The 27,897-nt window shown below is 28.4% G+C and overlaps 2 protein-coding genes across 2 annotated transcripts in view; one reads left to right on the forward strand and one right to left on the reverse strand.

Annotated features, from left to right (window-relative positions):
* Positions 1-7,210, reverse strand: part of LOC113368467 — a 105,137-nt gene extending 97,927 nt beyond the window's left edge. The window contains exon 1 of the mRNA XM_026610011.1: positions 7,087-7,210. Coding sequence (XP_026465796.1) covers positions 7,087-7,149 — 63 coding nt within the window. The 5' untranslated portion in view covers positions 7,150-7,210. The remainder of the gene's footprint in view (positions 1-7,086) is intronic.
* Positions 1-27,897, forward strand: part of LOC113368466 — a 383,698-nt gene that overhangs the window by 279,507 nt on the left and 76,294 nt on the right. The gene's annotated exons all lie outside the window — the stretch shown is intronic.

Genomic DNA, 27,897 nt, shown 5'->3' on the forward strand with positions numbered 1-27,897 from the left:
TTTAATATAATTCATTTACAATTTAGTTATTGAATATATTGTATTGTGTAATTGTGAATTTCAATAACAATCTTAATAATAAATTTCCTCTACAGAATGCACAATCGTCCTTGATTCACACACACAATCTCAATCATACCACATGTCATGTTGACCTGAACACTACAATCTATATGCATATAGCACAATCGAGAACTTAGTTATGCGGAATAAGAAAGGTTGGCGTTCATTACATTATTGCCAGGTGCATTAGTATGTACAGTTCGAAATACTTTAAAATTCCAAAAGAGATGTGTATCGCTTTTAATTTAATTTTCACGTCCGTATTGTAGAAAGTTATCCGGTACCTATTTTACTAAACGGTTTGTATCCGCATTTAACTAGAACAATTTTACGTAGACCTTGGAATATAATGACAATAGAGAAGTTGACAATCACATTGTTAATTTGCTAAGGAAGAATACGATCCAGTAACGTATCAAGTCAACAATGATCAATTTTTTTTTATCATATGTCTACTACATTGATCAAATAAATAAAAAATATATATATCGTGCCATGTTTCCAAAGGGCTTGCCATAAGTAAGTGGCTAGAATCAGAGGTCCTGGGTTCGAGCAGCTTGTTGTCAAGTTGTAGTGACATCACTTTACACTTGGAAATATAGATAGCAAAATGTTTTCAAGTAACAAAAGCTATAATTCAGTATTGCTGCATCAATAAATATTCGCCCTATTACAGAAATTGCAATAATAATTCATAATACAGAGATGAGAACTGTTTGGGTTGCCCAATTATTATTATTGGTCAAACCGACTAGTATAAAGTGAAATTAGACCAACAGCTTATAGGACTCTAAGTTCTGATTGCTGTTCAAAAATAATATTTTTTCTATATATTTATTACCGAAAACGTGTTTCATCAGTAGATACTATTAGATATTCTACTGGGATTCTTGAATATATCCTAATTATGAAGTACAAATTTATATACAACTTTTCATTCACACAAGATTATTCAACTTGTATATGATATTTAATAATCATTCATTAATCACTAATTTAATTAATTTTCCATCACATAATGAGATAATGGATTCACATTAACTATTAACAAGAGATTTTGAACAATATTTTGTATTGGCATTATTATTTCTGTACCACTTTTCAAAGGATTGATAGGTCTAATATATGTTTTTTTTAGAAGACAATTCTCCAATAAAATTGAAAAGTTACAGCAACTCTGTGTTACGGTCATTTTTAATATAAATTGCTAGTAAAAACTGTGAAAATGCTATGTATTTACTGTGATGTCAAACCTTTTATTCATCAAGCCTTTTATTCATCAAACCTTACTTCACGTATGTGTTATCTATGACACAAAAAATGCAGTTATGATAACATTTGTTTTTTTTTTACTTGTGCATTTTTTAGGTTAGGTTTTATATCCGAACCCTGCATAGCAAATACATAAAATTGCCGTAAAAATGCTGTGTTACATTTCTATTTTATTGGAAAATTGGCCTCTAAAAAACCATATATTAGACCAATTAACCCAGTGGCTTCCAATCTAATAAAAAAATTTGTTGTGCCTACCCCCCCCCCCCTTAATTTTTTCAACAGTTTAATTTTATAATACTCAACTGATATTTTCAGACTACAAATTAATATACATACAATATTATGTACAGATATGCATAAAAACATAAAACATAATTACGCATGCATGCATAAAATATTATTATGCATAATAGATATGCATAATAACATAAAAACGAATTATTTTTGATCGTTCCAAAAATGTTGGGTTATTTTCGATAATGGTATTCTGGAAACAGATGTACGCGCCCCTTTTATAACAGCCTGGTGCCACCCTGAGGAAGCGCGCCCCAAAGGTTGGAAACCGCTGAATTAACACTTCGAACGGTGGTAGAGAAATTATAATGATAATACTAATCTTGCTCTAAATCTCTTCTTAATAGTTAATAAATAATGTAAATTAATTGTTAAGTCCTCCTGGAAGAAATCTGAGGGCTATATATTTAAAAAATAAATAAATAAATAATTAATAAAAACCCATTTATCTCATTATGTGATTGAAAATGAATTAAATCAGAGAATTCGTTAAATCTCTTTATGTGATTGCAAATGCTGATGCATATTTTAATGGCACCTTCCTTACTTTGAAAAACTGTTTCGAATCTGATCTAAATTCAAATTTTTTTTACTATATTGTCTAAATCCTTTAAAACGTGTATTTATCAGACGAAAATATGCAAATAAAATACGTTCGTCCATATTTACCAAGTTTAAAGTATTTTAACTAATTTCATTATTATTAATAATTATTTTTGATCGTTGTTGGTTTTTACAAATAGACTTGTATGTAACCGCATGAAAACAGAAAACTGTAATAACAATAAGCGCGTGTTTGTACCTTATTTTTTCCGGGAAGTAAAGAGAGACCCTTTGTGCAGGGTCTTGGTATTATAAAAAAAACATCAATGAAAACTCTGTCGCTCAAAGAATAAAAATGCTGCTTTAAACTTTATTTGTCACGTTTCTCCATTGATTATTTAAATACCAAAAGTATTAACAAAAGGGCACACAGCCAATGACCGCTAAACAATAAAGAAAGTACACTCGAATCTCAATAAAAGTTGACGATGGCGTCTGAAGGACATTAAAATTTAAATTCTTTCTAATGCAAACATCATAAATTAATGACGCATTCAGAACGTTGTATATTAAGCGCAGATTATCATTTCTGTTTCCTTTTTATCAAATTTTATCTCCGAAGGGTCATATATCAAATATATGCTTTTGTCACTTCTTATATGCTGTACCAAGAATTGACATAATTTATTTTGAAATATAAAAATGAAAAATTTTATGGTGACAGATTTATTACTTTAGATTTGATTTAGAACTATTAATGTCAATAAAAAGCTCAGCGATAAAATCATACTCCTAAATAAACATTTTATCCCGATCAAGTTTCGCCCTATAGAAAAACTGTTTGGAAATATTGAAACCTTATTAATGACCTTTTTTCTCCTTCTTTAGACTTTATCATATATGTATGCTAATAGATATATGCATTTTTAGGTTAAAATTCAATACCCAGCAAGACTAAAATAATTATGCTGGAAGTTTGGAAACAATACACTCTATGTTTTGAATATGCAGTCGAACAAAATGACTAGTGCATGGCATCGTGCCTTAAGGCAAATTGCTGGAACTTCCAGTACCAGAATTAAATATTCGAGCAAGAAAAAATTAATAATCAATAAATATTGATCTATGATTAATTACAATAGTTTTAAATATTTTCGAAGAAATTATAAATACAATATATTTATTCGTTCATATAATATACAGTGACAATCTTATCGCTAAAAGCACTTGAAAATGTTTACATTAAAGAGAAGCCAAATGAATCCATCTGAGGATATATTTCTTACGAGTAGAATAACGCATATATGCATTTTTAAACTGAATTGTAGATTTAAAATTTATTTTTGAAATATAAAACTTTGTATATTTTTGAAAATTTTGAAAAAAAATTCTGAAAATTTGGAAATTTGTGTGAAACGTACAAGTAAACTTTTGAAACCCAAAAAAATTAAAAAAAAAAAACAGTACACATTTTTAAAATATGTATCTATAAAATATCTGATAATTTGATGCGAATTTGTCTAATGATCATTTTAGACCGCCAAATATGATTTTTTTCTACATTTTCCTCTGTATCTTCGAAACCGCTGGACCTGCCTTTCCAAACATTTAATCAATTTTTCATTTCGTCAATACAAATAAAATGTTTTTTGAATCATTCAAATCAGGCGCTCCGTTACCTCAAAAACTGAATTAACATTTTTGACATTTTTGGCCCCGTATCTTCGAAACGGCTGGACCCGTCTTCGCCAAAAACTAATCAGAACGTCTCCCTATCAATAGGAATCGAATGTTTTTGAATCATTCAAATCGGTTGATCCGTGCGCCCGAAATCGTGGACAAAAAATTGTATCCAAACATACATACATACACACACACATACATATGTTTTTTTCTGAAGTATGCCAGAATGTTCAGAAACCTTTGAAACGTAAAGATATATAAAAATTCTCAAGGACCACATTTGTTGGTCAACAAAACATTTATGAATGAATTCAAAACCTTATCTACCAATGAAACAATGAGCAAAATACATTATCATTCAACGCTTAAGTAAATATGATTTCAAAATTGTATAATAATGTCTTTTGTTACGACAGTATTTATCAAATAAAATATATCAAAGTTTGTATAAGGATAATAATAGATTTCTACAATGAATTGAACATAATGAGCCATTAATTTCTATATTTAATCACATATTATTCCCAATGTTTGTGAAAATTTTCCAATAGAGTTTCGTGACTATTTGAACTTAATATTGTTTATAGATCTTATTTAGATATGATAAAAGTTATGACTCAATTTGGCATAAAAACATCTTGAATGATTCCATTCATTCGCTTTCATAATTTGTCGAAGTTCGACACGTAATTCTTTCGCCGAAAGACAAATACGGACGCGATGAAATTTGGAAAGCGGTTTGATCTACAAACAGTAAAATAGTAATTATTTATGCACATACACATATGTAAAAATCATTAAATATAATCTGTAGACATATGTGGTCAAATAATACCAAATATATATGATGAACTTAAAACTTTCACTCTTTCTATGAGTGCGTACTTTTTCAATGAACAACTTTCATTTATTTATTATTGTCGATTGTCGCGGCGAACAGAATGAGTAACATATTAATCACATTCGATACGATACGATGATTTTTTTAAAGCAAATTATATAAATGGTATAATTGAGTTTTATAATTTTTTTGCACCTGAAGTTTTTTCTTGCCAAACATAGAAATCATTAGCAACTTTAAAAACTGTACACGATGATTAAAATCGCTTGATTTGAATATACAATTGTAAATGTAATTTATAAAAACTTTCTTAAATTATAAAATCAAGTAGCAAAAAATTGCATTAATGGCTTAATTTATCTCAAAACTTTTCAGCAACGTAGTACTATGGGTTTTTAAAATTATTATTATTTTTTATTGAATTTGTATGTAACAATCAGTATAAAGTAAGTAATTCTATGAGCTACAGTGAGAACATAATCTAAACAAATCTATAATGTAAAGGAAAAAAAATAAAAATAGATAACTAACTATAATAATAATAATAATAACAAATAAATAAAAATAATAACCATAAAAAAATATTATTTCAACTAACTCTTTACAAAATTGATTGAAGATTCATGATAAAAATCATATATTTAATATATATGTTATAAATCTTTTGTACGTGTGTTGTCACTAAACTGCTCCTGAACGGTTATTCAAATTTTGATAAATAATTTTGGAATTTCTCAACCAAAATGAAATAAAAAAATGAATTAGAAAAATATAGTGATATCGCAGAAAAAAGGAGAAAAAATGAGGAGTAAGTGTTATGTATACATTCATAATTATTAAAATATATATTTATTATTATTATTATTATATTAAGGATTATGCTTTCAAATAAAAATAGAAATTTGAGAAAATATTCAGTAGCTTTTTTTATAGAATTTTCAAAAAAAAAATTTGACGAGCTCTGTATCAATATTTTATGCCCAAAGACAATAAACGCTTAACCGACATCAATAATTTAAAAATTATCAAATAGTGGCAATGATCTAAAAAAATATAGTAATAATGCAGAAAAAATGGGAAAAATGCAAAAAACAATTTATTATTGTTGAAAAGATGAGAATGACAAAATATCAATTCACTTAAAATTGAACTTAGATGATGAGTAAATAAATTGAACATAAATGATATGTTAAATTATGAGTAAGAAAAATATAATTCAGCATTTTCAAATAAAAAAAAATTGAGAGAATATTCAGTGTTTTTTTTTAAATTAAATTTTCAAAAAAAAGTTGTTTGGCGGGCTCTCTGTATAAATATAAATATAATGAATATTTAGACAATTATGTCACTTTAAATATAAAAAAATATTTTTCCTCATATAATTTATATTTAAGCATTCTTTATTGTATTTGTATTTTGATTCTGCTTGAACTTAAAAGATTTTGAACGTATTTTAATTTAATATTTTGTAAAATCCAGTAAATCTGATAAATTTAAATCTAATTTTTCAATTTGTATAAATTTTGTAATGAACAAGAAAATGAACTAGGTTGTGACTGAATTTATTGAGAAAGTATTTATAAAAAATAAACTTATTAAAAAAGTACAGAACGGTATTAAAGACTCTAAAGACATTTTCGAATTCTGCTTGTTAACTTCAAAGATTTTGAACGTATTTTAATTTAATATTTTGAAAAATCCTGTAAATCAAATAAATCTGAACCTAATTCTTCAATTTGTATGAATTTTGTAATGAAGAAGAACATGAACTAGATTGTCGTTAAATTTGCTGAAAAAGTATTTATAAGAAATAAAATTATTAGAAAAGTATAAAACTAATAAAATCTCTAATCTTGTCATGACATTTTAAAATTTATAAAACCATCAGATTTGAATGCAATTTTATACTTTTCTAATAAATATATTTTTGACAATTACTTTTCATTATTAGCAAACTTAATGGTGCTTCGTAAACAAAACTTCCCAACATATTTTAAAATTTTATAAATTTAGATGTAAATTATTGGGAATATATAGGGAGCATTTATTGAAGTATCTATAAATATTAATTTCCGCCAATTTAAATTAAAAATGATTGTATTTTAGCTTTTCCAAAATGTGCACAATTCGTTGCTTTTGACGTACGGGATAAAGTTAACTGGATTATACTCAAGCCGAATACAATTGTATTCTGAAGAAATTTAACATAATTTGAATACCCAAAAAAATCACTTTGCAGGTGTGTGTTAGTACAAAACGATATTTTACAACTAAATAGGAACTGTTCTCAATAATCCTATTATTATGGATTATATATATTATTTAGCAAAACATCACTCGTTCATATAACGCCGTATGTAAACAACTTTTAACATGTATCGTTCTACCTCTATAACTCCTCCTGGTCCATTCTTGACTTCGTAATCGCACAGACTCTGAGTCGCCAACATTTTATTTTAATAAACAAACTTTTATTCAAACTGCACTAAAAGTTTATGCACTAAATGGAATCATGTTCACACAAGTCACTTATAATAATTATTAACTATAATAATTCGTCGAAAAAACTTAAAATTAAAACAACAAACACAACGAGGACACGTTCTCTACGGCACGTCGCGTCGAACTGTCACGCGCGGTCGAACATGCTCCCAGCGTAGAGTGCGCGCCTGTTGCTTCGGCGGCGATCGGCGAGGCTTTCGGAGGGAATCGTTGGTGATGGATTTAGACGGGGCGCAGGTAGGAATCGATTAAGGCGAAAGGGATAAGAAATTTTTTTCGATGGGTATTATGAAGTATAATTTATATAAATTCACTTTTATATTCACTCTAGTAATGTATAACTAATGATGCGTTGCCGCATCGTCATTTAAATTTTTAAAAGTTTTAAATTTTTTTTAGAGATTATTAGAGAATTTCAATTTTTTTAACTGTTTTGATTTTTTTTTTCAAATATTTGTAAACATTTGAAACATTTGTTGTTTTTAACTTCCCTTAGGGTAAGTTATAGTAATGGACCGAAAATCGAAAATATTTTTTTTTGTATATCTTCACGTTTTGAAGGTTTCTCAACATTTTGGCATACCTCAGAAAAAATGGATGTGTGTGTGTATTTTGTATGTCCGCATTTTTTCGTCCACGTTTTTGGGCTCACGGATCAACCGATTTGAATGGTTTAAAAACCATTCGATCCCTATTGATAGGGAGATGTGCTGATTAGTTGTTAGCAAAGGCAGCTCCAGCCGTTACAGAGATACGGAGCAAAGAGTGCAGAAAATAGAAATCGAGTTTTTGAGAGAACGGAGTATCCGAATTGAATGATCCAAGAAACATCCAATTTGTAATGATTAGGAGAAGTGGTGATTAGTTTTTGGCGAAGGCAGGTCCAGCCATTTCGAAGATACAGAGCTAGATGTATAAAAAATTGCAGGTATGGAGAGAACTAAGCACCCGATTTGAATGATTCAAAAAACTTGTGTTGAAAAAAGCTTGTGCTGACAAAACAATTGCTTTTGGAAAAAAAATATCTCAATTTTTTTTTGTATATCGAAAATAATTCAGATTTTAATTTAAATTCTGGCTAAAGTTCTAAAGCTCACTTATATACTTTGAATAAATTTGTATTTCAGTTTATATAATTCTTATAGATATTAGACAATGATACAGTATTTATAATAATCTAATTGAAAACATTTAATAATCCTCGAACATTGAGATATAGTACGGAAAGTTCCAGCAATTTGCCTTAAGGCACGATGCCATACATCATTAGTTTAATTTAATATTTTAGAATTTTTTGAAAAAAAAAAGATTTTTTTTTAAATTTTTTGAAACCGATTCAAGTTATGTATTTTTTATTTAAGTAATAGTAAAAGTAATTCATAAAATATTGCTAAAAAATTAAAACATATTAAAATTTATATAAAATGATAGATAATTTGAATATGCCTAACTATCATTTTTGATCATCAATTGGCATTTTTTTTAACTTTTCTTCTGGATCTCCAAAACCTCCAATTAATTTTGTCAATACAAGTGAAATATTTTTTGAATTATTCAATTAGAATGCTCCATTCTCTCAATAACTGAATTGCAATTTTTTGCACTTCTTGTCTCGTATTTTCGAAACAGCTGGGCCCGCCTTTGCCAAAAACTGTTCAGTACATCTCTACATCAAAAGGAAAAATGCTTTTTTGAATTATTCAAATGGGTTAATCCGTGAAATCTTGAACAAAAATTTGTATTCGAACATACATACATAAATCCATATACACACATACATCCATTTTTTTCTAAGTATTCCAAAACGTACAGAAACCATTAAAACGTAAAAATATGCAACAATTTTCATTTTTTAATACAAAATTTGAAAATTCAACATTGAACATAAAAAAGTAATTCTTTTTATTACATCATATAACAAATTGTTTTGTTTGATTTTTCTCATATTTTTATATAAATTTACAAGGGTTTATAAAATATTTTCCCTTTAAGAACCAAATAAAAATGAAAAAATACTTTCTTTAAATTGATAACCTAGAGGTGAGGGAGTGTGCATTAAACACGTGTGGCTTTTAGGAGAAGGGGGGTTTTGACAAAAAATCACAAAAAATCACGTGAAGGAAGGGAGGGGTCTAGTAAGAGATCACGAGTATTTACTTTTTACCTAGATTTAAAAAAAAAGGGGTTTTCGTAAAATCGAAAAATTCGTTCAAAAAATTTTACGTAACTAAAAATGCATGTAAAGTTTGGTTGAGGATGGGAGATAATTTGGATGGGGGTCCAAAAATCTTCACAAAACCGATCACGTGAATAACGGACGCCCCCTAAAGATAACGAGAAGTCGCAGTACTCAAACCTATCAGATCCCTGTCTAATTAGAACTTGTTGCTTCGGGTTACGTGACTTTCCAACCAAGCCAGACTCTGCGGGGATTTGACGCTTGACATGAAGTTGACATGTTTTTTTACTCTATTATTTTTCCCCCGCATAGGGGATGAAATCTGAGAAAAAATAATGATGCAAAAAATCGAACGACGACCCTAACGAAGATGTTATGTCAACATTGAATAGGTCAAAATCGGTGAGAAAATTCTAAAAGAAATATAAACTTGTCCTATGAATAGAATCCTGTAAAAAGGTCAAAAAGGTTGCAATCAGTATTTGTGATGAAATCTAGTAAAATGAGATGCCTGTAGATGATATTATTGGTTATGGATGATATAACCGCTAAGGGCTATTTTAGATTAAAAGGTTTCATCCAACACTAAAAGCTAATTTAGCTTATAAGGTTTCCTTCAATATCTAATTTTTATCGTAGCACTAATAATTAGATTAATAATTTAGAAAAAATCAATTTTGTTTTTCTTGGATATTCACAAGGGAATTTTTATTGGGAGGGCTGAAATGAGTCTGGTCAGGGACATTTTTTTTAGATTTTCCTTTTCTTTACCTTCTAGAATTAGAACTTGCTGACTATTTAAAATTTTTATTTTTTTCTAGATTCTCAAAATATTAAGTAATAACTTGTAAAAATAGTACAAATGTTATTTGACTTTTTCATACGACCTTTCAAATATACCTTAAAATTCACGCCCGTAGACCAGAATAACCACTCAAGTTTTCAAATACTGTAAACTAAAAGGACGCCGAAAAAGACATTAATGCTTAAATCGAATGCAAAGCATGAAATAAGCAGATGAAAGTGTTAACCGCAAACCAATATTTTATATTTGCTTAATGCAATATATTTGCGGTATAGGTGTATTTTTGCAACTTAATTTACGCCTTCAATATTTGCTTGTAGAAAGCTATTACCACAAGAAATATGACCAGCATTAAATTGATTATTTTCATTAAAAATATTCAACATAATATATTGAAAGATTAATGTTTTATATTGATATAATGTAAAATGAAAGTTGGGATTTACAGACAAATAGGCAGGTCAAAGAATCTTCAACAGGGTTCATTTGTATTTTTGGAAATATACCCTTATGTAATTTTTTGCTGCTAAATTCTGGGAAAAGTTAGAATCCTTATATTCCACATCTATCCAATTAGCGATGGAAATATATTTTGTTAACTATGTATTTTAAATACTTTTAAAAATGATTAATAACACATTTAATATAAATTGTTTAATTATAAATTAAATAGTTTGTGTTTACAACAATAATAAAATATAGTATTGTTTAGCTAAAATATGAACATGAGCTAGAGAACGTAGGACAAGTAGCTTTAGCTATAAACTTCAGTCTTGGAACCACAAGGATTCAGGTTCAAATCTCAGACTGTATACATAGTAATATCAAGCAGTTATGATATTCCATTTCAATTGAACATATAGAGCAAAAAGGTAAATTGCTGGAACTTTCCATAACGTAATTTAGAATTATTAAAAGCTCCAATTTTTTTGAAAAACATTTTTTTTGAAAAATTTGATTTTTTTTTTAATTTTTGAAAACATTTGAAAAATTTATATTTTTCTAGATAATTTGAAATAAAACCATTTTTTTGATGATCTTAAATTTTTTTGAAACATTAAATTTTTATGCCAAGTTAAAAATAAGTTAAAAGAAAATAGTACTTAGGCACTGCAAAAAGCAGTATGCAAAAAAATGAAAAAACTAAAATTAGGAAATAAAAAAAGTATGTGAAAAACTAATATGACAAAATTTTATTAAAAATATTTCCAATATTTTTCAATAGGATGTAAAAAAATAATATTAAAAGGCTCAATTAAATACTCTAGCAATACAAATTTAAGGCAGGCATAAACTACTCGGTAATAGATTATATCTTTCAATTTACATACAAATACTGATCGTTTATTATATATTTATATAATTATCAATTATCAATAATCAATTAAACATACATAAAGTGTGTGTATTAAGAATCAAATTGAATATCGTCAGGTATCATTACAAACGATTATTGATAGATATCAGGTTGGTAAGTTAACACCGCGGCCAGGTGTTGTTTTTGAAAGAACAGTCGTATTGCCTACTCGTTTTCATGTTGCATTCATTGTTATTAATGCCCACAAACATGATTCCATTGATCGATAAGTTCAACAAACTTGACGTATTCGATGTTAATTGATATCTCATTTTAACCATTCTCATATGCACTAGTACATATGTAATAGGAAAAACTGATATTGGAAATGAAATGAAGTGTGCAGGTAATTTACTAAATCAGTCATTTTTGACATTTATCTATTATTATAGTGATATATTTTTGTAATATTTAAATATTGAAGGTACGAATATATATAGGTTTCAAGTTGTAATCTAAATATTTGAAGGTGAAGACAAAACATCACTGCAATTTACAGTCTGCAAATATAGGTATGTATTTTGATAACTGTAACTAAAATTTGTGTGATACTAATCGAAATTTAATCAGAAAATTATAATCCAAAAAGAATGTATCGGCTCTATCGAGCTACCCCCTAAATTAGTATTTAGAGCTATGGTATTTCAATCGGACAATCCAGGTTAGACCTGTTTCGGTCAGTCTGATGTCAAGCAGGACTGACTTCTTTTTTTACTTGAAAATATAGATAGCAATATAAAATAGACTTTCGGGCTTTTGCATCCTAGATAAAAATCAGTATTACAGGAATTGTAATAATAAAATTGTACAATAAGTGTCGAATCAAGTAAAACGAATTTTTATTGAGCGAGAGGGTTAGTTATGATTGAACCGCCTAAAATATTATCAATCAACTATGTAAGTTATAATTTAAAATAAAATCAATAATTCTTAAAAAATGTTTGTTCTTACATATCAGAAGAGATCAAATAATTAATATCTTTTAAATTAAAAAAATAGTTGTTTCTTGATTTATCTCCAAACTTCCGTTGAAGAATGTCACCCAACGTAAAAGTCTCAACACGAGCTTTCCATTAATGAATGAAACGACAAACTTTGGCGTCTGTTTTTTTCGACAATTTCAGGTAAATTCGAAACACCTAAATGTTATCTTTTTGTCATTTATCTTTCCATTGAGCTAATACGGAGATGCACCTCGTTTGCGGATTATTTTCATATAACATCACGCAAAAAATGACAGTTGATTGATGATGACCGAGCGTAAATATTATTTTGCTTCAACTAATAAACAAAACTTTAGAAAAAAAGTGTTAAATTATAATTGTTGTTTTTATATATTTCTTTTTCTAATAACATATTAAACCATGCTGCTTAATATTTTTTATAAATGATCATAATTCATTCTATTGACGTCTTTATATTTTATTACAACTTGAACCATAATTTGAGTCATCATTCATATCGTCTGCAACAGAAAAAAAATATTTCGTTGCACAAAAGCTCATTCTCAGAAATAATTAATAACTGATTTATTGAAAGCCGTCAAAAATGTATTTTCTCATCTGAATAGTAATTGATTTTAATTTATGGGCATATGTCAAAACATATGTAGTCATATATCTAATTTATTTTGTTACTTATTTGTTAGGCTTGACTTTTTACTTTCTATAGTTTATGTGCGTTATATTTTAATAAGATCATTTATATATTGAAAAAAAAAATCAAGCATAGATAATTACAAAGTATATATTTGTTTATATATAGGATAGGGCGGGGCTTAAAGGTCTATGGGTAAAAAAGTCCACAACCGATATCTCAAAAACAAGTAAACTAAGGACTAAGACTATGAAATTTTTATTGGACTTTAGAAACCACATAAAATAAAATTTTCTCTATCGAACAATATCCGCTTTCATCAGCTATTTTCCACACATTAAATCTTTATGCAGCAACAAACTCGTCCAATAAAATTACACGTTTTTATGTATGAACGGTCTATAAAATAAGTATTAACTTACAATTAAGAAAATGCGGTCGCCAATTGAACTGAAACGACTGAAGAATATATGTGATTCCGCTTATACATATATTGTCCTATATCAAGCTGAGCATAACATGTAATTTAATAAGCTATTTTATATTACTAGGGCAGTTTGATTTTTTTATTATGGATTGAGACCTCCCATATTTGCGGGAATTACCTCGTTCAAAGTCATTTGATCAAGTAATTGAAATATTACATTGAATATTACTACCTAAGAAGATATACTGCAAGTTGATCCATTAAGAGTAACGGGGTTTCACAGTTAGCGACATCGGTAATATAATATAATCCATATTGCTAACGTATTAAAATTATTTGCTTTATTTTACCTAGAAAATGCATATAAAACAACGCCAGTATTAATTTACAAAAACGCAATTGATTGTTAGGTAGAAGAAATTTTCGACTAATACTATGTGTTATCTCATACATAAAAATGAAGCTCGATATTATGTTAGATTCGCTAAAACACGAAAACGACTAAACCGATTTGACCAGTCTTGAAAAAATCTTGCCAGAGGTTGTGGAAAAGGTGAGATAGTATTTCAAAACCACGTAGAACCTTTGTTAGATTATGATTTATTTTTACTTTGTTGTTATTTAGTATAATAATCAGTTAGTTATTTTCATGGCTAAACAACGTTTGCCGGGCCAGCTAGTATAGAATAGTTTTAATATTAAACTGTAACCATTGATAGCTTATACTTTTCATGGTTTTATAAGTGTAACGTTAATTAGAACACAAAATGCAAAATTTCGAACAATTTTGTACTTGAAATATGAATGAAGGTTTCTTGATTATTTTAACTCGGAAACATATTGTGATAATTTTTCGCCTTGTCCTTCTAGTGAATAATGCATGCTTGACATTGTCCAAAGCTCCATGAACCCATAAAAGACATATATAATGTCACATTTAATAAAATATAATCCGTCAAATTTATTCCACATACTTGGCAAACACTTTTACCATTTTTTTCCACAAATTTTTTTTCCAAGTCATTTTTTTTTAAAATTTTAAATTTCTCAAAAATCAACTTCTTTCAAAGATTAAAAAAATTTAGTCTTTTATAATAAAAAAAAATGGTACGAGAAGTTCCAGCAATTTGCTTTAAGGCACGATGCCGTACACTAGTTTCTTGTAATGCTTTGGTATAAGTAATGTAGCTAGTTTTCGCTAGACCCATAACGACTCCAAATTGGTAATTTTTATAATAATTATTATAGAAGAAATTATATTTTAATAAAAAAACATATTTTAATATAGAAGATTTTATGTATAGAAAAATTTAATATTCTAATAAATCTAATAAATTTATAATAATTTAATTTGTTTTACACTATTATGAATATTTATAGCAACTTATTTTATTATTGGTACTTATATATATATATATATATATGTTGTAAATAATTTAACTTCATATAGGAAGAATCAATTTTGAAAATAAAATGTGAATGAAATCACATTCTTCCCCAAGTTCGACTGCAAGTGAAAAGCACTAGTTAAATATATAAAAAAACAATTAGAAATGTGTTTTATATTATATAAATTATTTATTATGTTAAATTTTATCAATTAATATAATGTACAAATAAATTTACTACTAATTATATAGACCTTAATAGTCAAGATGATTTAAAATAAATCACATGGCAATGAAGTGATTTATTATTATTGTTATATAAACTAGTGTTATATATGACTCAATTTCCCCACAAAAAATATTAAATAAAGCACAATTCATGCAATATACAAAAAAACGACATTGAAAATGCAACACGGATGTGATCCGTTTCAACAGATTATTTTTGTTAATAGCAAAAACTAATGTAATGAAAATAATAGAAAAAGGTCTGATTGATCTTATACAACAATGTATTGCATTAAATTGCAAAATTGTGAAAAAAACCTTAATGATAACGGCGATATGTATTTAAATTGCTAGATATTGAAAAATCATTGTGTTTGAAATATTAGGTGAAGATGAAATAGAATATTTCTTCAAAAATTTATAGATTCATTGTGTACTTTATAATTTTATTTAATACTTTTATTTAATTATTTTCGACTTTTATTAATATTTTATTAATTTTCGACTTTTATTAATAATTTTATACTTCTATTTAATTATTTTCGACTTTTATTTAATATATAACATAGATTAATATTAGAGAGTTCAACCTATAATTATTAGGTAACTAATCAAACAAAATATTAAAGTAAACAATATACTGTAACAATATACTGAGATCTAGTCAAAATCATTACAATGATGACAAATGTAATAGTGACTACCTCCAGAAACCGCATGTTTTTCGGCACTTGATCTATTCTACGCCAACCCTACTTTCAGAATATGAGCTTCCACAAATCAGACAGAATTTTTCTTTTCTTGTATTGCTTTTTCCTTCCCTATTGTCTTTTGTATTTTGTATTAGCTCAGTTAGATTTTTTTTACACGTTTCAACTAAATAAGACGTAAAAACATTGTACACGTAAACACAATCGTACTCACAAAATTTTCACAACAGTACCCTTCATCGTTATGATCAAGATAAATTATCTGGGCAAAAATGAATTACTAGAAATTAATTACAAATTTTCAAGTTACAGCAAAATAACAATCAAGGTCATTCTATCTGTTCGGGATCGTTCAAGTATTGCGTAAGCAGATTTATTACAATTATTTACCCCCCCCCCATCCCCCTTGTCAGCAAAAGTGAGCAAAGCTCTTACCTCCTACCCGAATGCTTACGTAAATATTTTGCAATTAATCTATTGTTTTTTTAAATATTGTAATTATTAGGTTGCCATTTGGTAAAAAAATAAAAATACTACCTATGACGTAATCATCATCTAGACTCCCCTGCCCCCATATCACCCAAAATAAGCAAATCAATAACTCCCCCGCCCCATATAGTGCTTACGTAATACTTGAACGGCCCCTTACAAGAAAAAGTTATTATCAAAAAAAATCGTCTAAAAAAACTTATATTTGACTCTTTAAAAGCAATCCGGTCTACAGATAGTGTTATTGTAGGGCGCTGACTCAATACAATAATGTAAACTTGTTCGAACAAACATACTTCATCCATTCCTTTGGACCCTATCTCAAAATCAGTATAGATTAGGGAATGTCCATTAATCACGTGATCGATTTTTTAATGATTTTTGGACCCCCCCCCCCTTTGTGATACGTGGTGATATTCAAAATTACTACCCCTCCCCCTAAACATCACGTGCATTTTTACGAGAAATAATTGTTTTTTTACGAAAATAATTATATTTTTACGAAAATAATTATTTTTTTACGAGAACAAATTGCAATTTTATTAAGTTTGAAAATTGTTTGGATTTAAAAAAAATTCTGGTAAAAAATAAATACACGTGATATCTTACTATACCCCTCCCTCACCCACGTGATAATTCGTGATTTTTTGTCAAACCCCTCCGCCCCCCTAAAAACCTCACGTGATTAATGGACGTCCCCTTATAGCTATGACGAATGCCAATGCCGTACTCTGGCACAACCGTACCCGATCTCCTTTGCTAAAAACATTTAATTTTTATAATTATTGATAATAAGATGAGCAAGGTGCATAAAAAGTGACTCAAATTCATATTAAAATTATTTAAACATTGCCACTTTCTGGTGTATTGAAAATAAACGAGGATATTTCTGGTTACCTTCTTCCTGAACACTGTGTTTTATTCACCATCTACTTTAATGGTGTGTGCAAAAATACTCGATCTCGAGATCTTGAGAGAAGAAGACTAATGATTTAGAGGACATCAATGCACCTGTCAGTAATCACAGAGTGAGGGGCAAGCGCTCGCGTGCGGACGACACGGGCAAAACGAGCGGCACAATCACCGTGCAAAAATGACGTGTTAGAAACACGGACCACGCGCTTTAAGCTAGTAGTATGCGAGTACAGTTTTGCTTATGATATAATACTAATTGATAGTTTTATTGAAGAATATCTTAAGCGCACCTGTCAACATTTCAAAACAAAGTAATAACATTATTTGAAATATTTTACCTTTAGCTACGGGAATATTCTAACTATTCTCCTACGAGTGATTGACGTAGGCGCCAAGATTCTTAAGGGAGTGCAAGTTCAAATCCTTCATAAAAGATATTGTACAGAGGCATAATTAATGAAATAAAACTAGTGGAGCGCATGGCATCGTGCCTTAAGGCAAATTGCTGGAACTTCCCGTACCAAAAATTATTATTTTTTTAAAAGATTAACATTTTTGAAAAAAATACTTTTTGAAGAAAAGTGTATTTTGAAATATTTTGGAAATTCTGAACTTTTTTTCAAAGCAATCGTACTGCTTTAACTGCATAGCGACGAAATATCGATGCGCGTAAGCGCCGCGCCGCCGTCTAATGGATAAGCATTGGTACGGGAATGTAAACAAAATTTATACTTATTGTTAAAATCTCTATAAAATATCTGATAATTTGATGTGCATATGTCTAATTATCATTTTTGACCGCCAGATGGCATTTTTTTTACTTTTTTTACTAGATCTCCGAAACCGCTAGACTTGCCTTCATGAAACATTGATCAATTTTTCATCTTGTTAATACAAGTAAAATGTTTTTTGAATTATTCAAATCGGACGCTCCGTTCTCTTAAAAACTGAGTTACCGTTTTTAACACTTTTTGCTCTATATCTTCGGAACGGCTAGACCTGCCTTTGCCAAAAACTAATCAGCACGTTTCCTTATCAATACGAATCGAATGTTTTTTGAATTATCCAAATCGCTTCATCCGTGTTCCCAAAATCGTCGACGAAGATTTGTATCCGAACACACACACACACACACACACACATACACACACACATACATCCATTTTTTCTAATGTATGCCAAAATATTTAGAAACCTTTGAAACGTAAAGATATATAAAAATTTTCATTTTCGATTTTTTTGCGATTACTATAACTTGCCCTACGGGAAGTTAAAAAAATTATTTCTTTGGCAAATAAAAAACCAATTTTCTAATTCTAAATTCCAACTGCTACTAAATATTTTTGAATTAAAATAATTTAAAAACTATAATACGTAAATTTTATAACTTGATTCCTAAAACAAAACGATAATAATTAAGATTCATTTAAACTGTTTGAAATTCTCAGAAAACCTGTCATTAATAAAACTATTATTAGAATTTTTTAGTTATTATTAGAATGTTCAGCCAAGTCTTCAATCTAAAACATAGTTTGTACTATTGCATGTTTTATATCGTTTAAAAAGACGAAGAAAGATTCAGGATTTGACACCTGATTGATGTCAAGCAGTAGTGACATTGGTTCTCACTTTAAAATATAGATAGCAATATGATTCCGAGTAAAAATAGAACTTGTCCGGCATTGCTGCATCAATGAACTCTTTCGAAACTCTTAAAATTTTTGAAAAAGTTCGACATTCTTAAATTTTTTTTTATTTATTTATTGGCTTTTGATATACATCATAAGGCCAGATGCCATTCATACAATTGTTTACTACATATTCTTATTGAATAATTAACTTATAAATCAATTTTAGTATTATTAATAAATTAAATATATATTTATAAATTATTAAATTATTACTAGCTACTAGTGTTTGTACATTGATTGGGAAAATAACATTTTCTATTTGAAAAATTTTAAATAATTAGAAAAATTTGAAGCTCATTTATGTCGTTTAATTCATAGTATCGAAAATGTCGAGGAAAATTGTTTGAACTATATAAGTGAACATTATAAATCTTGATAACAAACCCAGATAATTGGAAACAAAATTTTATAAGGCATTGCCAAAATGTTCAGAAATCTTTGAAGCGTGAAAATATACAAGAAGTTTTATTTTCGATGTTTTTGCGATTATTATAATTTACCCTTTACGGGAAGTCAAATGTGAACTATTTGAAATTCTCAGATAACATGTCATTATTAGATTTTTTAGTAATTATTACACTTTTCATCCATGTCTTCAATCCAAAATATACCAATGACAATAAATCATAATAATATAAGTGACCAAATATAACTATCGGTTTAATTTTATAATTTAATGTATTTGTGTATCAATAATTTATTCACCTGATGACAGAAAATAATGCATTGCCTGAAGACAGAAAATAATGCATATACTCAGGATAAAAACATTTTAATATTTTAGCCAAAAATAATAAATATGAATGAATGATTTGTTTAAAAAAAACTGGTAAATGAATTTAAAGTTAGAAATTTTTGAGAATTTCAAAAATAAATAGTAAATTGCATAAATTGCTGCCCATCCTTGCCTATCAAACACTTGTCGGGGGTAATTTATAATTCCATTAAACTCGAAATTTTCGTATAGACGGTCACGCAGTCTTTGCTTGCTTTCACAGTTTGAACTCTGTTGTTATAGAAGTAATACCGCCAAGTACTGAGACTGAGTTTACGACGTAAATTAGTTGCATATCTAAGGGCAATATAGAGTTTACTCATCATTCGCTTTGCGCACCTTGCAAGCGAAAGCCACACGAGCTCGATGGAACGATGGAGCGATGGATGGAGGATGGAGTATCCGCGAGCAAAAGCCCTCTGCCTTAACATCTCTTGCAGTTCCATTAACTGCACGAAAGACTTAAGGACTCAGCTGCATTATTCTTTCTCGCCTCTCTTCACGGATGAGGCTTCTTCTACATTAAAACGACACACCGGATAGCACTTTAGAAACATTAGTATATCCGCATTGCTTTCGAAGTTGTAGACTGCAATTGAAAAACCTTCAAAGAAGTAAAACTAAAGAAGTTTTACTTCAATATGGTTATTTGAATACCCTTGGTGTTACTTGGTCCCAGTGTTTTCTAGTTAAGGATCAGATTGTAACTATTAGTTGTATCTTACTACTCACAAGCTTATCCTAATTGATTATCTTCGAGAGCTATATATGATTACACTATGAATCATCACTTGACACAACTATCGAAATTGTGAGAAAATGACCACATTTGTAGAAAAAAAATCCTGTTTCCAAGATACCATGCCGACAAACATCTGCGGCGTTAAGTGCTTGACCATCCGCTTTGTTCATTAGATCTGGACCCAAACTTTTAGTTCCTCTCATCCAAAATCTGCTCTGGGAGGACATTTTTTTTTAAATGGTTATGCATTCACATTATTTATTTCGGGTTGTATAATTTAAAGATGACGGCATTCACGAAGAAGAGAACGTTACTGGAGAGCAAACTGAGTCCTGACTTGTGAAAGTGACTAATAAAGTGCTATGTTTGGAGCAAAGCTCTGTACGGATCGGAAACATGGACTCTAAGAAAGGTCGACAAGAACTACCTTGAGAGTTTTGCTATTTGGTGGACAGACAAGATAACAAGTGAAGAAGTCCTGAGAAGAGTGGGCGAAGAAAAGACATTACTGAGCAAAATCCTGAAAAGAAAAGAAAACTAGATCGGAGCCGTTCTGAAAAAGAGTGCGTCGTCGAGGACAAATTAGAAGGACTGAAAGGAATGGAAAGAAGAAGAATGCAATTGATTGACGACTTACGCGAGAAGAGAAAATACAGGAAACTGAAAGCTGAAGCACCATGAACCTGCCTTTTGGCAGACTACCATTTATTATTATTATTATTATAAGTTAAAGAAATGGGATATCATGCAATATATACCTGGACAAAATGACTAGATTTATAAGGCTAGGTAGACTACTAAATTAATTAAAAAAAAAATCATAAAACTATTTAGTACACCCTTTTAAATATGTTTTTGTAGGCTTAAAGCAAAATCAGTATTTTTTACATTCGTGGTGATGTTTTAGAGAATTCGATCAAATCGCGATTTCCCGGAGCTTTCAGCATCTTTAATAAATATTTTTTATCATTATATCTATATCATTGTTATGAATCTTCGAAATTGAGTAAAAATTATATAGCTCGAGCTATGTCGATATTATTGATCAATAATATTTCAATTAAAATATGTATTTTGATAATTCACTATTCAATTAAAAAATGTGATCAAATAAAATATTATAGTTAGTACAATGGTATACAAAACAGACATTTTTACGCCTATATAGTCAAGAATTTCAAATTCCGATATACTTATAAAAATGATATTCAAAATAAAAGCTTGCAGAAACTGAAATTAAAATTTTGCCCGAGTGTTTAAAATTTCATATGCAGTTCTTACGAGGCAAAACAATTTGCGGCACCATTCACATCAAGAAAGAAATATCAATAACGTTTATGCGAAATACATTCTTCAGTTTAGATTCAGATTTATTGCAAAAATAATTTATTGCAGTTTAGATTTAGATTTATAGCGGCGGGCATGGTCGTAATGGCAACGGGCCTAATTTGCATGAAAAGGGTACTCGGATCGAATCCCAGTAAAAATGGATTGTACTACTTTAAAAATAGAAGTGTAAACCTTAAAATATAAGGAGTCTCAATTTTGTAATATGGTCTAGAAATTTGATGTAAATATAAATATGGAAAAACCAATGTGATTAGAAAACGATATAAGAAGTTAGTATAAGACATAAAAATACAGTGAGTTGGATTTATTTAAAATTCATACTATTAAAATGATTAACGTTTAGAAATAATTTTTATTTTTATTAATTATATTATTATTACTTATATAATGTTGAAAACAGTGGCGAATTCTAGAGGAGATCATGAGGTTATATGACCTCCTGAGCTGGCTTCCGGATTTAGGTGGACAACTAAATAAATATGCGAGTCGGGATTTTATTACATACATACCTTCAATATTTAATTTATTTAATATATCATAATAACTTTGTATGATAGCAAACTAGACATCACGTTTGCAACTTCCAAGTTATATAAAATATCGTTCAAAATATAGATTCATCCTACAGCAAGCTAGTTAATTTTAATTTACTATTAAAAATAATTTATTTCAATGTTGGTTAGTTCGATATTATATTTATTTCACCTTCCAACGCAATCCGGTTAGTGCAAAATAGTCCTTAAAATTTGATGCCTTTCATTGCGATGATGAACAAGGCGCCAGACTTTAACATTCCGCAGCAAAAAATCTATATATTCTTGCTGTTTTATTTTTACATCAGCGCCCTAATTTAGGACATAATAACTCTTCTGTTACATACCTCTCACTAACGGTAGCCGCAGATTGCAGATGTGGGTCTGGAGAACAAAATAAAAATTTAAAACGATCGATTTTTTTTGCTTTTGAAGCTAAAACGCATGTAAGGCAAATAAACGTTAATGAAAACTATTTTAATTGTTTTGATAGATAAATTGTGTAAAATAGCATCCGCAATTTATGTAATAGTATAATAAAATTAAACACTTGACCTAAGGCTAACTGTTAAAACCAGATCGTTTTATGACATGTAATGAATTTCCTTACACGAATTCCAAACCGAAGATTGGTACATTAAAGGGATTTAAGACCAAAACATATAACTGCACATGAATAATTGAAATTAATTGAAAATCTATTAAGCATCAACTATATTTCTAATTTTATCAAGGTCAATGTTATTCGTTTAGGATTAATTTCTACCGATCATAAATAGATAAAAAGTTAAATAATTTAATTTGCATCTGTAGCAAAGAACAGGGATTTTTACTCGAAAGAAAATTTAAAATGCTAATGAATAGCGAGTTTAAAGTGCATTTTTTGTTGATAAATTCAATAAAAATTGTTATAAACCAGAAGAAGATCACATTTAACTTTTTTTTTAAGAAGTGAAACTTAAAATAAAATAACTGAATTTACATCTATAGCATATAGATGGCATAGTACTGAGCTTTTTCTAAAAAAACTTAAAATGTTAATGAATAGCGAGTTTAGTGTGCATTTCTTTGTTGATAAATTCAATAAAAATTCCTATAAGAAGGTCATATTCAACCATGTCTTTTAAAAGTGAAATTTAAATTAAAATAACTGAATTTACATTTATAGCATAATACAGTGCTACAATGTACATCTATACCATAGTACAGAGCTTTTCTTTAAAAAAGCTTAAAAAGCTTGTTGATGATTTCAATAAAAATTTTTATAAAAAGATCATTTTGAAGAAAAACTTAGAATAAAATGAATTAGATAACATCTACAGCATAAAGTAGAGGTTAATTTATATCTATAGTTATATCATAGTACTGAGCTTTTGCTCAAAAATATCTAACAACGCTTATGCATAGCGAATTTAGTGTGCATTTATTTTTTGATGATATCAATAAAAAAAAATATGAAAAGATCATTTCAAGCTTATTTTTAAAGCAAAACTTAAAATAAAATAATTTATTTACATCTACAGCATAAAATAGAGCCTGATTTACATCTATAGTGCAGAGATTTTTTGGCGAGGAAAAACTTAAAATACTAATGAATAATTTGTGTAAATTATTTGCTGATGAATCCAATATAAATTCTTATAAAAATATCATTTTCAACCTCTTTTTTGAAGCAAAATTTAAAATAAAATAATTTAGTTAACATCTACATCATAAAATAGTGGTTAATTTACATCTATAGCATAGTATAGATCACAAAAAACTTAAAATGCTAATAAATAGCGAATTTAGTGTACATTTTTTGTTGATGAATTCCATAAAAAATCTTATAAAGAAATAATTATCGGCCTTTATTTGAAAAAATAAAACTCAAACTAAAATATCCTAAAATTTGCATCTATAGCATAATACAAGGCTTTAATTTACATCTGTAGCAATGTACTGAACTTTTTTCTCGAAAGAAAATTGAAAATGCAAGTGAAAAGCAAATTTAGTGCATGTGCTGATGAATCAAAATTCTTATAAAAAAATCAATTTAACCCTTTTTTGAAAAAAAAATGTATCTGATTTATCAGATGATTTAGAAAATGATTTTTGTGAAAATATTTCGAAGTATATTATCTAATGAAACCGTGATAAATGTAATAAAATTCAAAATAATTGGAAACCAGCATTTACATGTGAATCTAAATTAAATTATAGATTAATTAAAACGCCTATCTTATAAGGTCAAAAAAATTACTGTCAATAACTATAGAATAATTACCATTGTACTTTTTCCAACTGAAAACTTCAGGATACTTTTGAATCCAGAAATAAAAAACCTCAAACTGATTCTCGTCATTAATTTTTAAAATCTTATTAATGAAACACATTTGCTCACCACTAATTTCTACTTTGAATTATTTCAATTCTGAACCTTATAAAAGCAATTGCAGTCTCCTTTATTCATAGAATAGAGTTGCATTAACTAATACAAATATTATAAATATGATATAATTAATTATTTATTACTGCAATACGCCATACCTACACCACAATAAATTGTGTTACATATGTTTATAATCCAGATATTAATTCTCTATAAATTTTCCCGTTGCCTCGCCTTTACATTTTAACTTTGCCAACAATTTCTTAAGCCCTTTCAAGTTCTTAACGTTGCATATTTTCTAATTGCTAGCAATTCTTTACAATGACTTATCCATTACTGAATTCCTTAAATAACATTTAAATAATCGCCACAATCAATCTACTTATTTTGCAGCATCGGTATGTGAAGAAATGTTGCATAATACAATAATTCAGCCAATAACTTAACATATAACACTACAAAATATATTATATTGCAAATGCTATTACATTGGTGCAAGATACCTTCTACATCGTAAAGGAAATAATACAGAAGTGAAATATGCGAACAAAACTGAATATCAATCAATTTCTTGTCAAAATCTCGTTTGCCTTAAGTTCAGTCAATCACTGACAATAACTACCACGCCCAAAATGTTGTAAATTGATCATAAGTTAATACTTCTATGTAATATTCAGAAGTAATTGAATCTATACCTGGTTATAACAAATTGGAAATCTTCGAGTAAATATCAATTTAAACCATAGGTTCCCAAACTATTTTTTGTCGTACACCCCTTGCACTTTGCCATAGACCGCCTAATTACTCGTTATTTATAAATCTATAGAAATATACTATATTTTTTTACCTTCCTGGATCATCTATAAACATTATGTATGACTTCATTATAGATAGTCTAGTACAAGTAAATATATATGAACATGGTGTGTTGTGATCCAATTTTTTTTGCTGACATGGACAGCCCTTGAAAGTTGTCATGTAAAAATATGCAAATATGTACATAACATTTTTTGTATTATTCGGATATTTACCCGTGGGTATAGTATCCATCATTGTATTTTGTTTTGTAAACAATAATAAGTTATAAATGAATATAAATATTATGTCATAATTGTGACAAAAAAGGAGGAAAAAAATCAACCTATGTATCAAGTTGTCATGGACCAACTGCGGTTCATATGTACCACTTTGGAAACCACTGTGAATGTTTATAGTTTAAATAAACTAAACATTTTCAATTTCTTGTTTAATAAACTATATATACCTAAACTTTATCATTAATTCCTGTATACCAATCCCTCCTAAAAAAATTCTTAAACAAGTAAACTTAGAATTTTTTTTATCAACAATGTATAAAAGTGAAGGGTAAAAATGTATGAAAAAACTATTTTGATTAAAATCCCCAGTTAATTACCAAATATAAAAATGCATTTTTTACTATTTCTAACATTTAACACCTTCATAGGTAGGGTAAAAAGAAACAGCCAAGGGGCAAACAGATTCAATATCTTATTTTTAATTTTAACAGGATTTTAGAAAATAATAACTACAATATTCTACAAATGCAAACTATAAATTTCATGGGCACATTTTACAAAGATATAACACTGTATATAACCTCGATCTGGTATTTCGTCGGAAATATTTATCAGCAGAGCTGCAATAACTAATTATTTAATTTATCTCTTGTAAAACTTAATTTACTTTTTTATTTACCATTTTTTATTGTTTACACCTTTGCCAGGGTAACAGTTTAGTTGGCCCTTTTTACCTCACCCATATGCAAGCTTTTATAGAGGTTATATTAAAAACTATTGAATATGACTTGAAAATAACAATATATCTTTTAAAACATTTGAATAAAGTTTACTTAAAAACTATATTAAGGTCTCATAAACTAAACAAGGTGCTCACAACCAAAAAAAATAACAACGAAAGAAAATACTTTTGTTAAGAATTTTCAAACATTGACGTTTATCTCCCGATAACAAAGTCGTAAAAATCAAGGTGATAACTGGTTATACATCTTTTTCTCTCTACTTTCAAATATGGTTGGTAAAAAATTCTTAACTTTACTTGTTTATGGGATATCGGTGGCCGCCCTTTTTACCCACTGAGCTTTAAGCCCTATACATTTGTTTGATGTAGCTAAATTGTTAAAGCCGCGGTTCCCAACCTGTGGAGCCCAAGCTTGTTGCAAGGAAAGCATACAGTTTTTTTAAAAATACTATTTCCAAAAAATAATCCAAAAAACGTTGAAATAATATAAAATTTAATGAATAATTATTTTTATCCATATTGCGACGTAGTATTCATTATTAATTTGTATTTGTAACCTGATAAATTAATTTTAATATCAGATGATTATTATTTATAAAATCAGATTGTTAGAAAAATTGAGGAAGGCAGAGCATTATTTTTCAGAAAACGCGGGCGCGGGTGTCGGGATATTATAAGCAATACGAAAAGTTTGGAAACCACGGCGTTAAAGTATTAAAAGTAGCCGAAAATATCAGAATTCTCATCATACTTAACTTCACTAATCAATAGAGAGAAGAATCATAAAAGATTTTTTTTTATCTAGTAGCATTAATTTGGAATCTACAAAATTTATACAAAATCCATATTTCTAATTCAATATAAACCTTATGTCGAGATAATTTCCTCCAGTTTCCTCAACCTCATATTATGCGTTAAAAGTTGCACAGAAACTAATGAAACATCATCCAGGGATCCGAATGTAATATAATGAATAGAACAAGCTTTTTTAAACAGGTTTATATGCGCATGATGACTGAATGGTGTTACTCCAGATGATAATTACAAACTCATTTGCTATCATTTTTAATATTTTCACTGGAAATGACCGCAATAAATCATCGAACTTGATGTTCAACTATAGTAATTGAGTATTATTTGTTGAGGAGGATTGAGATATAAAAAGTGCATGTAGAAGCGATGGAAGATATTCTAATCTGAATGCATTGTTAGACGGTTTTAATTTTCTATCCATTGTGATATAATTTGTTTGTACTTTCGATAATAAATAATATATATATATTTATATATATATATATATATACTAGATGACCCGACAGACGTCCTGTACCCACGTCTACAATTGAAAAGTTCAAAAAATT

The sequence above is a fragment of the Ctenocephalides felis genome, unplaced genomic scaffold, assembly GCF_003426905.1.
Source record: "Ctenocephalides felis isolate EL2017-DRISC unplaced genomic scaffold, ASM342690v1 CF-g0.4_SCAFFOLD_01170, whole genome shotgun sequence".
NCBI lineage: Eukaryota > Metazoa > Arthropoda > Insecta > Siphonaptera > Pulicidae > Ctenocephalides > Ctenocephalides felis.